Source organism: Gracilinanus agilis, chromosome 2 (assembly GCF_016433145.1).
Source record: "Gracilinanus agilis isolate LMUSP501 chromosome 2, AgileGrace, whole genome shotgun sequence".
NCBI classification, from domain to species: domain Eukaryota; kingdom Metazoa; phylum Chordata; class Mammalia; order Didelphimorphia; family Didelphidae; genus Gracilinanus; species Gracilinanus agilis.
This window is the reverse complement of record NC_058131.1, coordinates 573,127,017-573,140,372: the sequence shown is the minus strand read 5'-3', so window position 1 is coordinate 573,140,372 and position 13,356 is coordinate 573,127,017. Positions and strand designations below refer to the sequence as shown.

At 46.2% G+C, this 13,356-nt stretch overlaps 1 protein-coding gene across 1 annotated transcript in view; it reads right to left on the bottom strand.

Annotated features, from left to right (window-relative positions):
- IGDCC3 (immunoglobulin superfamily DCC subclass member 3) overlaps positions 1 to 13,017 on the bottom strand; it is a 72,324-nt gene extending 59,307 nt beyond the window's left edge. Inside the window, exons 1-2 of the mRNA XM_044660117.1 lie at positions 12,930 to 13,017; positions 8,129 to 8,434 (exon numbers count right to left, since the gene is read on the bottom strand). Coding sequence (XP_044516052.1) covers positions 8,129 to 8,434; positions 12,930 to 13,017 — 394 coding nt within the window. The remainder of the gene's footprint in view (positions 1 to 8,128; positions 8,435 to 12,929) is intronic.
- Positions 13,018 to 13,356: the final 339 nt, after the last annotated feature.

The following is a 13,356-nucleotide window of genomic DNA, read 5'->3' as shown; positions in this document are numbered from 1 at the left end:
CTCTTCCCCTTTGCTCATTTCAGTCCCCTATTCCTCTCCACTTATCAAGAACCAGCTAAAAGTTCCATGCCATCATGTGCATGTGATGACTCTCTCTCTCTCTCTCTCTCTCTCTCTCTCTCTCTCTCTCTCTCCCTCCCTCCCTCCCTCCCTCTCTCCTTAGCTCCTTTAAAAAGTAAATTTTATTGATTTCCTTTGTTTTTACGTCACCTAAATCCCACCCCACCCCCGAATTCCCTTCCCACTTCCAATAGAATCATTTGATATAATAAAGAATGTTCTTTATTTTAGTTCTTTAGCTTTTAGTCTGGGTATAAGGATGACAGGGAAGAGGTAAGAGAGAGGTATCATGGTGTAGTCTCTGCATTGTAAAGGCTTAGATTTGGAGTCAGGAAAACCTGGGTTCAGATCCCATTTCAAAGACTTAGAGCCCTGTAACCTTGGGCAAACTAGCTAATTGGACCTGAGTTTCTTCATCTGGAAAATGATGGGATAGGGCTTAGTGTTTGGTAAGATCACTTCTGTAAGCTCTACATCTATTAATCTAGAAAGGGTCTTCTGGAAGATTGGAGAGGTAAAGAGGTGTGACTTTAGGCAAGCCATTTAGCCTTTTTAAGTCTCAATTTCCTCATCTGGAAAATAAGGTAGTAGGAAGAGGTTGATCTAGGTTGCCTTGAGGTCCCCTTCAGCTCTAGATCTTTATCTGCATCTTGAATTTAGCGAATAGCCAAGAGGAACTTTCCATTTGACAGATTTGTAAAACTGAATCCAGAGCCCAGGATCATAAGATGTCTCAATAAGAAGAAATCCAGGGCACTGGTCGCTTCTGTTCCTAGCTGGCTGGGATATGCCTTCTAAGAACCTTAGAGGTCTATTCCTGATCTAAAAAATAAGCAAATTCAACATAATTAATCCTCACTGTCAATCAGTTCATTCTCCCTGGCTTGGCAATGTGGCTTGGTGAACTTATTCCTCGGTTCTTCTCTAGGGCTATGGAGAAAGCAGGTCTGACCAGGTGGGCATTTGTGTTTACACTCACCAATGGATCTGATTTGCTGTATAGATCTACCCAATGCTGCTCGATTTCTCTCTGTCTCTGTCTCTCTCACATTCTCTCCTCTCTCTCTCTCTCTCTCTCTCTCTCAACACACACACACACACACACACACACGCACGCACGCACGCACGCACGCACGCACGCACAGGCACACTCGTTGTCTCAGCAGAATGAAACACACTGTAACCATGCCAAAGAACCAACCTCACAAAGGACCAGCAAAGTTTCTGGCATATTTCAATCGAGAATGCCCTGAGAGAAGAAATTCTGTGCTGTTTTCTTCTGACAATCTTCTCTCTAGGAGTGGGCAAAAAGAGTCTCCCTCACGGGACGGGGGAAATGTCAATTTCCCCCACTTTGACCCAGGGGAAAACCTCTCCATTCCCACTCCCAATCCCCCAAATGACACAAGAGAGAAAGGAAGGCAAACGGGAGTAGGATAAAAAAAATCCCTTCTCCTTGGGGGTGGAGCAGAGGGAAAGATGGGAGGGGAGGGATGGGGGATGGGGGGGCACTGAGGAGGGGAGGCAAGTTTCACTTGCAGGCTCCAAATGCCTCTGCCTTTCACTGGCCAACATTCCCAGAGCAGACCCAGAAGTGAACAATGGAAGGAACTAGGAAAGGAGAAGATTTGCACATTGTATTCAAGAGGCCATCTGGCTGGCTGGAGAACTAAGGTGTGGGAACCAGGGGGGAGTTCCACTTCTAAATTCAAATCGCTTGGGGGCTGTTGGGGGGGGGGTGAGACCCCAGTTGGAAAAATGGAATGAAGACACATGGTTCTCTGGCTAAGGGGAAAATGGGAGCAAGCAAGAGACCACGGAACCAGGCAATAGCAACTAAGCACCCCCAATTCATAGCCCCCTAAAATCATGAAAAGAAGTCACCAGCACATCTAAACCCAAACACAGAGAACAGACCCCATTTCTGTTCCCCACTACTGAGTCAACTACTAATGAACGCAGGAGGAAGGGGCAGCCAGGATCCTAAGGGCTCCCAATGATTTTCCAGGGACGGTAGATAAGTGGGAGAGAGGAGGAAGAGGACATTTGTCAAGTGGCTTCTATATTGTGTTGAGTAGAAAGAATTCAGCAATTCTTACTCCCAATGAGCTAACACTCATTCACTGTGCCCTGTGAGTAATAAGAGATAAGGTGGATTGGGGGGAGGTAAGGAGTTTTCGTTCCCACCATTTGTGCCCCCAAACAGGAAGATGAGAAATTTTTCTCTTTTCTTATCTGTCTCTGTCTCTCTCTCACACACACACACACACACACACACACACACACACACACACACACACGCACCCAGGCAGACACGGAGACAATCATGAGCACACACAGAGAATTAATGAAACCTGGCATTCTACTTGAGCCAACATGCCTGTTCTTCAGGCCCCAATGGGACCAGGCAGGCAATGGCATTCCCTTTCCATTCTAGTGGGAAGCAGGTGGGTGGGAAGGAGAAGCAGATGTGTAGGAGTTTAGAGGGGGTAGGTGGGAGCTTCTTTCTCAGAGGTGACCTCTGCCCCTAGAGTGGCAAGCTAAAGAAATGAATGCTCTGCTCAGCTGTGCTTCAAGCAGGAGACAAAACTCTTTTCCAAATGTGTGCTTTCTTGGCTGTTTCATGATCAGTCAGTTCACTCCATACATCAAGACTTGAGAATATTTTTCTTCAGGTTTCCAAATCGGCTTTACCCAGCCTTACCAGTAATGCCTATTTTTGGTGATCAGGAATGACCTACAGTGGTGACAAACCTTCAGACCTCCTTCTGATAAACCCCTAAACATTCTGGCTCCCCGACATTGTGTTTAACTGCTGGAGATACTGAGATAAAAGCAAAAACCCTCAAGGAATTCACATTGTAATGACGAAAATTATATACAAGGTACATGTGATAGATCTGAGGAGAGAGAGAGAGAGAGAGAGAGAGAGAGAGAGAGAGAGAGAGAAAGGGGAAGGAAGAGACACACAGAGTAGATGGAAGGTAATCTGAAAGGGGAAGGCATCATCAGCTGGGAGGATGAGGAAAAGCCTCTTGCAGAATATAAGATTTGAACTGAGTTTTGTAGAAAACCTGGGAAACTAAGGTGACAGGAAGGAGATATAAGACATTTCAGGCAGGCATGGAGCATAGCTTATGCAAACAGAAAGGGGAAATGGGCTGTAATGGACAAAGAACAGCAAGCAGGTCAAGATAGCTGGGTCTTAGACTGGACACTGCCTTCACAGCATGGAATAAAGTATAAGCAGTCTAAAGGCTCAAGAAGAGTTGTGAAGAGCTTTAAATGACAGAGGACTTTATATTTGATCCTGGAGGCAATAGGGAGCCACTGGAGTTTATTTCATTGGAGAGGGTGATGCACGACTTTGCTTTCTTTGCTTTCTTCTGTAGTATGTTGGTAAATGTTTAACATTTGCATCTCTGAAAAGGCAGGACACACTTTAGATATTAATCTACATTATGAATCCATTTTTAAGTCAAGACGATCAACAAAACAATAATTTGAGCCTTGAGCTTACATTTTCAGACTTCTGAGGGGTAAATGGCCACAATGAAATTTAACAGTTGGCTCTGGAGTTGATGCCATCATATCCTGGACCTGTGCTTTAGAAATTCATTTTAAACTGTGGGAGCAGAAACACAGAAGAAAGACAACTTCTTGACCACATGGGTCGATGGGGACATGGTTGGGGATGTAGACTCCAAAGGAGCAACCTAGTGCAAATAGTAATAATATGGAAATATTATTTTGTATTGATATATTAATATAAATATATTGTCTTGATCAGTGACATATGTAAAACCCAGTGGAATTGCTCACTGGCTATGGGAGGGGGGTGGGAGGAGGGGAGGGAAAGAACATGAATCATGTAACCATGGAAAATATTCTAAAGAGTCATGTATTTGTGGTCACGTACCAGAAATGTTATGAATATAGAAATGTCAAGATTGGGAAACAGATTGAATTTAGTGGAACATGAGTGAGAAGTTGATGACATTAAGGTTAGGAGCCTGGGTGACTAGGAGGAGAAGGGCACCCTTGGTAATAACAGGAAGTTTGGAAGAAGAATGCATTTAGGGAGAAAGACAATGAGTTCTGCTTTGAATATATCTGGATGTTTCGGGCATCCAGTTTGAGGCAGAAAGGCAGCTGGTAATGCCAACTGGTGCACAGGAGAGACCAGGGTTAGCTATAAAGATCTGGGAATTATCCACATAAGGGTTGATAATTGAACCCAGGGGAGCTGATGAGATCACCAAGTGAGAATGAGGGCTCTAAATGGAGAATCCAAAACTTGTTTTTATACTATAGATAACTATATTTTAATGTAATTTGTTTCCCATTATTTCACTTAAAATCATTATTTTCAGATGGAGCCCGTCTTGGCTTCTCCAGAATGCTAAGGGAAACTATGACCTTAAAAAAAAAGGAATATGCATCCCAGGAAAGAAAAGAGGAGAACCCAGAGGAGATCCTAGAAGGATATTCATGATTAGTGTTTATGAAAAGGATAAAAATCCTGCAAAGGAGGCAGGAGTGGGAATGGTGCTCTGGCCTAGAAACCCAACCTTCAGTCCCCATCTAGCAGGGAGGAGGCCGAGAAGACTTAGGTTCTAGACCCGGTCTGTCACTATTTACTTGTGAGATCGGAGAGAAGTCATTTCATTTCTCTGTGGCTCAGTTTCATTAACTATCATCTGATTTCCCTTCCCTGAAAGGGGAAAAGGTTGTCAGAAGTGAGGGGAAAGAAAGTGGAATTAAGGAAGATTCTAGGCTTGAAACTTTACTTACATTAGTCATTACTGCTCTTGGCAAGCCAAGATTACATTTCAATATATCAATATCCGTTGAACCATGAGCCCACAGTAATATTCTGACCAGCGCCAGGAGACCAGAGAACCACCTAATCTTGGAATTAACACGAGATTCTGAGAGCATGAGTACAGCAGGACCCTTAAGTTCCAAGAGCCCCGAGCTCACTGAACCCTGAACAAATGGACACCTGGGATGCTGTCAAATGTGGTCAATGTGCTAATTGTTTTGTTGAACTTAAAAATCTTTACTATGAAGAAAGGCCGTCTCCATGAGGCTTAAGGAGGACTATTTATGAAAATAAATGTGATAACATCTAACTGGGAAAAATACAATAAAATATTACTGGAGAAAAAGAAAATAAATGCGGTATAAAAACAAAAGGCATCGAGGAAACTAAAAAGCAGCCCCAGAATAATAACAACAAACAAACAGATGGATGCCTGGGTACTTGGGACCAAGATGAATTCCTGGTGATTTTAGCCTGTCATGACAGGTCACTCCCTCAAGGGCAGAATGCCTGGTCCCAGAGGGACAGCCAAGGGAGTGACATGCAGAAGAACATTTTCTACCTGTCCAAGTCCCTGAGTGAGAGTGAGCTGAAGAGTTGAGACACAGCTTGACACATGTACCCAATGATTACTAGCATGGGCTTTTACTGGATCAGGTATTGGGAGCCTACGGAGCAGGGAGTGGGCTGTGGGAGAGAGAGAGCTCATGGCACCTTTTCAGAAAGGCATACTGGTGAGTAAGAAAACCTACATCATTGGCAGGAAGGAGAGCAATTAATGGAATGAGAAGTCCCTGGAAGCTGACTGGCTTTTGATGTTTCTTGGGGGGGGGGAGGAACTGCTAGAGAACTGGCCAAAAGTATGATAGAAAAGAGGATCTAGCTACTTGGCTTCCTGGGATGTGCTCCCTGCCCTTTCCCATCCCCAAGTGAATCTGTGTCTTGTGTGGAAGAGAGTGGACACCAACAGTCTAGGCTGTAGCAATCTGAAGATAATCGCACAGCTAAACTAGACCAGAAAGGGTTAACCAGGCCAAAATCAAGGGCTGGCCAGCCTGTAGTGAAGCTCGGTTTCTCACATTGTTATGAGTTTGAGAAAACTAAACATCTTGAAGGTATTACCATTTATAGAAGAATATGTATGTGGTTATCTATATATAAACACCTGGGATTTATGTCGGAGAATCCGGGACCCTGTTGGAGGAGGGGTAGTGAGATTCCAGAAGTCATTCAGTCCTTCCCTCCAGTTCAGACACTGGGGAGTCAAGTAAAGAAGAGGGGTTTCTCCTGTCTTCAAGTTCCTGTTCTTTTTCCTGTTTGCCGTTAAAGGGAGGAGTTGAACAAGATGGATTTCTAGCCAAGAATCCAATTCTTTAACACCAAAAGCTATTCTCCTCTTGTATTGCCCTGGGAAGGGCAGACAGTCGCCTTAGGTGGCCTAATTCATCTTTAGAAGCTCAGGATTCTATTCTATCTCCTCCCTCTCTAACTAGGGCAAGAATCAGTGACTTTGATAAAGTTTTATTATTTTTTTTAACCCTAACCTTCTGTTTTAGAATCCACACTAAGAGTTCCAAGTCAAAGGAATGGTAAGGACCAGGTAATTGTTGGTAAGTGACTTGCCTGCTGGAGTCACACACACACAGGAAGTGTCTGAGGTCAAATTTGAACTCAAAACTTCCTGTCTCCAGGCTTGGATCTCAATCCACTAAGCCATCTAGCTGCCCATGACAGAAGTCTATCAACGACCTGAAATGTGCTTTTCCAGCACAGTTTAGAGTTCTTTCCTTCTAAGATTTACATGGAGTAGAGTGGCTCATTGGACTCTCTCCTATCAGTGCTTTTTCAGCCTCACTTTAAATGGAGGTGATCTGAGGCAGAAAGAAATCTGATTTGGGAGGGGGGATATATCTTCGTCAGTAAAGAGAATTCCTAATGTGGAAAAGCAGGTCAGTAACTTGTCTGTAACCACAAAATCATAGATCTAGAGCAGGAAGAGAACTCAGAAGGCAAACAGTCCACTCTCCCCACCACCATTTTACAGATGAGGAAACTAAATCCCAGGAAGGTTAAGTAACTTGTCTAAGATCGCACAGCATGTAAGCATTCAGAGGTAGGACTTGAACCCAAGTCCTTTGACTCTAGACCTAGTGATCTTTCTACAAATTCTACCATACTGCTTCTAACATATCATCTTAGAGACTTGGGGGGTGGGGGTGGGGAGGGCTGAGAGGTTAAGCCCATGCTGTTATTTGTTTTTCATTTTCAAAGAAGGCCACTGACATCATGGGGTGATGTCTTGACTTGTGAGTGAGTTGGATTTAAGCATCCAAGGGAGAACTTGAATCCAAGTCTTTTTCACTCAAAATTCCTTATTCATTGCACTGTGTTGCCTCTTAAGGATTCTAATAAGGGTATAAAAATCCCTTCAGGATAAGAAAGAAATTGGAATATGGGTAGATAAGAAAAAAATCATTAAGGGGGCAGCTGGTTAGCTCAGTGGATTGAAAGTCAGACCTAGAGACAGGAGGTCCTAGGTTCAAATCTGGCCTCAGACACTTCCCAGCTGTGTGACCCTGGGCAGGTCACTTGACCCCCATTGCCTACCCTTACCACTCTTCCACCTAAGAGCCAATACACAGAAGTTAAGGGTTTAAAAAAATCATTAAGCTGACATTATTCCTCCTCCCTCTTTCTTTTCTAATGGCTCTGGTCCTAGGATGCTATTATAAATGGCACCCTAGAAGTTGGGCAACGTGAGGTCAGCTGCATCTTTCAACTTTCAGAGTTTTTGTCCCTTCTCTGTAGTAGGGCTCTATTAGAAAGGATGGAAGAAGCTCAGTGGTTCAGTAGATAGAAAGCCAGGCCTAGAAATGGGGAGGTTCTGGGTTCAAATTTGGCCTCAGATACTTGTAGCTGTGAGATCCTAGGCAAATCACTTAACCTCATTTGCCTTACCCTTACCCTTCTTCTGGCTTTGAGCACTGATATTTGGTGTCAGTTCTGAGAAAGAAGGTTTTGGAAACTTAAAAAAAAAAAAAAGAAAAAAGAAAGAAATATGGCTATCCAAAGACCTGATGACCTCAGAGAATTCAAAGTCATCATCATGCCCCTGAGAGTCAAGGGATGAGGGAGGGCAGGAGAGAGACAGAGTCTGACAGAAAGAGAAAGAAATAGAGACAGAAAAAGAGCAGAGAAAGAGAAAGACCGAGACAGAAAGAGATGGAGAGAATCTTCACTTACTTGCGGCCTGGATTCGGGCTTTTCGGCTGACCACCAGCCCAAATCGATTCTGGGCCACACAGTCATAGTCTCCCTCGTCAGAAAGACCAGTTCCTCTATCTGGCCGGAAGCTAGGGAGGAGCAGCGAACCATTGGCCAGCACAAGGGCGTGGGTACTCTCTGGAAGTTCCACTCCATTCTTCCTCCAGGTGACCCGGATGGGTGGTGTACCTTCTGCTCGGCAGCCCAGCACTACGGACCGCTCAGGTACAACAATCTCGTCGCTTGGTTCCACAGTGAATGCCAACTCTGTGGAGTGACCTAGGTCTGGACCAACACAGGGAAATGAGAAAAGGAGCGTCAGTGTCAGGAATTCATGGAGGTAGGATCATATGAACGCATACAAATCCTCTTCATAAGACATCTGGGTTAGCCCCTTGTCATGTATGGCCATCAGGAACTCGTGCCTCCAAATGCACATAGTATGTAACCAAATAAATATGGCGCCTCGCACAAAATAGTCTGTCACATTAATAGAGGCTGGTTTATTCATTGATTGATCTTGTCCATCCCTTTGCCTTTGGGTTGCTGCAACTCAAATGGAGAGTCTGGAGTCTTTCTCATTCTGAGACATCTCCAAGGAATATGGTCCACATCTCTTTAGGGGATTTTGCAATTTCCCCCCAATCCTGAGCCCCATCCCAAACTGATCTTTTTTTGTGCCAGCTCCCTTTATCAGCAACCCTGTTCAGTGTCAGTAGGAGAGAGAAACTTGGCATATAGGCATTTCATCAATGTTTGCCAAATGAATGAATTTAACTGCACCGTGTCTCAATTTCCTCATCTGTCAAATGGGATACTACCTAACACCTTAGTCTACCTTTCACATATCCACCTGAGTGAGTTACTTTCTTTCTAAACCTTTGCCTTCTATCTTAGAATCAGTAAGTATTGGTTCTAAGAGAGAAGAATGGTAAGGGCTAGGTAATGGAGTGATCTGCCCCGGGACACAAAGCTAGAAGTGTCTGGAGCCAAATTTGAACCCAGGACTTCCCATCTCTAGACCTGACTATCCACTGAGCCACCCAATTGCCCCATGAGTTACTTTCAGTAATAGATAAAAGTACAAATACAAAGTAAGGCATAATAATGATTTCTTCCCTTCCTTCATCAGCAAATCACCTAAACCCAGAGTAAATCTGAGCCTAGAGCAGAAGTCAGTTAATGTGCAAGAAGCCAGATCTCAGGGAAACGTGAAGAATTGCCTAGGATTCTTGCTCATCTCTTATTCTGTTTTCTTTGTAATAGAACTAGGATTTCATTAGGGTAGGGAGAGAGTGCCCAGACTCAAGCAAAGCAAACCTGCACCTTCCCTTCAATTTACAGTCTCAGAGTTGCCTGAGGGTACTGAAAGATTAAGTGACTTGCCTGGGGTCGGAGAGTCATTAAATGTCAAAATCCAGACTTGAATTCCAGGTCTTTCTGACTTAGAAGCCCAGCTCTCAACTTGCTTATCCCATGCTGCCTTTTGAATTAAATTATTTTATTTTTATTAAAAAAATGTTTTACTATCAGAATCATGGCGAATTAGGTCTGAAGGGAAACTTAAATGTTAAGTTTGGGGCAGCTAATTTGAGTTAGTACTGATTCTAAGACAGTGTTTTTTTTTTTTTTTAAACCCTTACCTTCTGTCTTAGAATCAATATGATGTATTCCAAGGCAGAAGAGCGGTGAGGGTGGGGCAGCTGGGTGGCTCAGTGGATTAAGAGCCAGGACCAGAGATGGGAGATCCAGGGTTCAAATCTGGCCTCTCAGACTCTTTCAGATGTGTGACCCTGGGCAAGTCACTTGACCCCTATTATCTACCATTACCACTCTTCTGCCTTAGCACTAATGTATATTAGTATATTAATATTGATTCTAAAATGGAAGGCAAGAGTTTTGGAGGAGGAGGAGAGGGAGAAGAAGAGTAAGGACTAGGCAATGGGGATCAAGTGACTTGCCCAGGGTCACACAGCTAGGAAGTGTCTGAGGCCAGATTTGAACCTAGGACCTCCCATCTCTAGGCCTGGCTCTCAATCCAATGAGCCACCCAGCCTGCCCCCAAGCATTTTTTAATAAAAGAGACATAAGTTCCTTTAATTTTGCTTAGACATCATTACTGCCTAAAGACCGCCCCCCTCCCCACCACCAATAATAACACTAGTTAGCATTTATATTGAACTTTAAGGTTTGCAAAGCACTTTACAAATATCTCATTTTATCCTCACAAGGGCTTCAGGAAGTAGGCTTTTTATTATCTCCCAGTTTATTGAGGAGGAGACTGAAGCAGCCAGAGGTTAAATGACTTTCTCAGGTTCACACAGTACGTGACTAAGGAGGAATTTGAACTCGAGTCTTCCTGATTCCAGGTCCAGGGTTTTATCTATGGGGCATTTTTTGCCCTTTCCCACCCCGGAATGAAGGACACAGTGCCCAATACCCAGGGAGACCATATGCCTGGTTTTGATTTTACCCTGACTCTGTGACCTACTCCCTATTCTGAGGTCTTTCCGCTGTATTAAAGTATGCTGGACTGAAATGTATTGTAGGAGAAAAGAAATTCTCCTTTTCCTCTCTATCACCCTAGGTCAACCCAAATCCATTTTTTAAAAAAGAGGGAAAGTCCTTTGAACTTGCTCCCTCCTGCCAAGAGGCTGCAGAGACTACTTGTTTTCCCATTCGGAAGATTGGAGTTTGAATTCGGACTCTGCTGCTTTTCTCGGTATCTTTGGGAGAATTTAGGGAACTCAGTTATTTTTTTTGTAAAATCAGGAGGTTGAACTAGATGGTAGAGCAGAAAGGAGGAAGGGGGACGGGGGGGGGGGGGAGGAGGAGAAGAAGAAGAGAGAAAGGGAGAAGGGGCGTGAACTAGAAAGTGAGATTTTGAGAGGGAAAGCTGGTTCTGGTCCCAGACCCCTGAAAGTTCAGTTTCTCAATCTCCTTCCCAACTGCCTGCTTGGCTTTTTGTGCACCACAAACAACTCAACTTTCTCCGGAGGGGGATAGACGGGGGATTTCCTCCCGGACCCATTACGAGCCATACAAAAGCAGCCTGAGATTCGGAGCCAAACCCCGTTCTCCACCCTACCCACCCCCAGCTTATTCCCTTTGTGACCTCACGGAGACCAGTTCCCTCTGGCACTGGCTGACTGAGACTGATAGCTGACTGCTGACCCGGAGGGCAACTGAGGGAGGAAGCATGGGGCTTAGAGAGCCCGCTAATCAGCCTCGGAGCAAAACGCACCCACGGAGGAGCCGAGAGGATTGCTCTCCCCAAGGGTGTAGCATCACCCATCCCAGAACGTGAGCTACTTTCAAGGAGGGAAGTAAACGAAAGTATCAACTTCTTCAATAATAGTGTACTGGGATGAAGCAGCCTATTTTCAATTCCTTACACAGCCTTCTCTAGCCTCTGTCCAACATCTCTCCAACCACCACTGGGGCGGATGAAGTTTCTTAGGTGACTCCAGGAGAGGGAGACCTGTCTGTTGTTAAGAGAGGATAACCAGGAACCCCAGAGAAAAGGAGACGAATTCAGGGCACACTTTAGAAGCCCAATGAGGATGGGAGCAGGGAACAGAGATCTGGTCCATTTTGGCAAGCCAGACAGGGACTGTTGACTTAGTCCTGGCCACAGAGTGTTGGGAAGCCCGGCCCAGCGCCAGAGCGAGCGTGCCTGTGTGGAGGCATTCTGTATGTGTGAGCGTTTTGTATGTATGTATGTATATAGGAACGTTTGTGCCTCGGCGCACTTTTGAATGGGTGGGAAAGTAATAGTGCTTGCCTGTACTCTCTATAGGAGAGTACTAACCCGTAACATCTCTTCCCGGGATCCTCCAAGACCGCCTCTTAGCTTTATTTCTCACTCAGACCAGATGCCGCGTCTCAGTTCCACGCCTAGTCCTACACTGAAGGACTCCTCTTCTGACAGATCCCTGGTCCCCGCTCTGTTCCATCTCTCCGATGGCACTCAGTTGCCCACACACTAGTTGCTTAATCCCAATATGATCTCCCCTTACTCAGAGACTCGTCTTTTTCTGGCTTCTTTCGTTTCCTTCAATTTCCCCCATTTCCATCCTGCTTGAAACCCCCTAACTCTTGGCTGAGTTTCCTTTCACTCTCTTTTCTGGGCTAGCAGTCTTCGTTCACTCCAGGATCGGGAACCTTTAAGGATTCTGCTCTTTCTTTCACCCTTCCCTCTGGGCTGGGTTACCTCTCAGACTCTGCTTCGCCCCCTTCACCTGTATTTATTTCCCTTCTCTCTGGGCTCCATCTGCTCTCAGACTCTAATACATCGCCACTCCATCTCCCTTCACTCCGGTTTTCATCCCCGTTTCGTGTCCTTGTACCCCAGATTCCGTCCTTTCCCGCGATGGTCCATCCTCGTTCCATCTCCCTTCACTCTGGGTTCCATCCCCTCTTGGGCTCCATCCTCGTTCTATCTCCCCCAATTCCGTCTCCAACCTCTCTACGGGTCCATCCTCGCTCCGTCTCCCTTCACTACAGGCACCATTCCTTCCCGGGGTCCACTCCCGCTTTCTCTCCCCTCACTCTGGACTCCATCCCCGCTCCATCTCCCTTCACTCCGGGTTTCATCCCCTTCCGGGGCTCACCCTTCTCCATCTCCCTTCACTTCGGGCTCCGTCTCCTTTCACTCGGGGATCCTTACCTCTCCGACTCCGCCCCATCTAGTTTCGGTCCCGGGGCCGCTGCCCACCCGGCCCCGCCTCCCCACTGCCCCTACCCCAGCCCCGGCCCCTGTCCCTGCCCTGACACTCACCGCTTCCGAGAACGAGCTGCAGCAGCAGCAGCCGAAGCAGCAGAAGCCAGAAGCGGGGGCGCAGGAGCGCGGGGCGCGGCGGAGCCATGGGGCGCTCTGCTCTGCTTTTCTCCGCTCTGCTCCGGGCCCGTTAGTGTTCTCACTATGCCCCTCTGGGACGGCGTCGGGACCGAGATCGGGGCCCGGGCCGCGGCCGAGCCCGGGCGGCTGGAGGCTGGGGCCGCATGCCGCTGCCTAGGAGCGTTGGAGCTGCAGGGGACGCGGCGCTTGCGCCATCTTGCACATAGAGGAGCGATCTGTCAGCATCTCGCTCTGAGCGCTCGGAGCACACGCTCCCCACCCGCTGCTGGCCCACTCTCTCCTCCCACTGCCTCCACTCCCTCCCCTCTTCCCTCCCCCTTTCCCCTCTAGCCACCCTGTCCCCTCC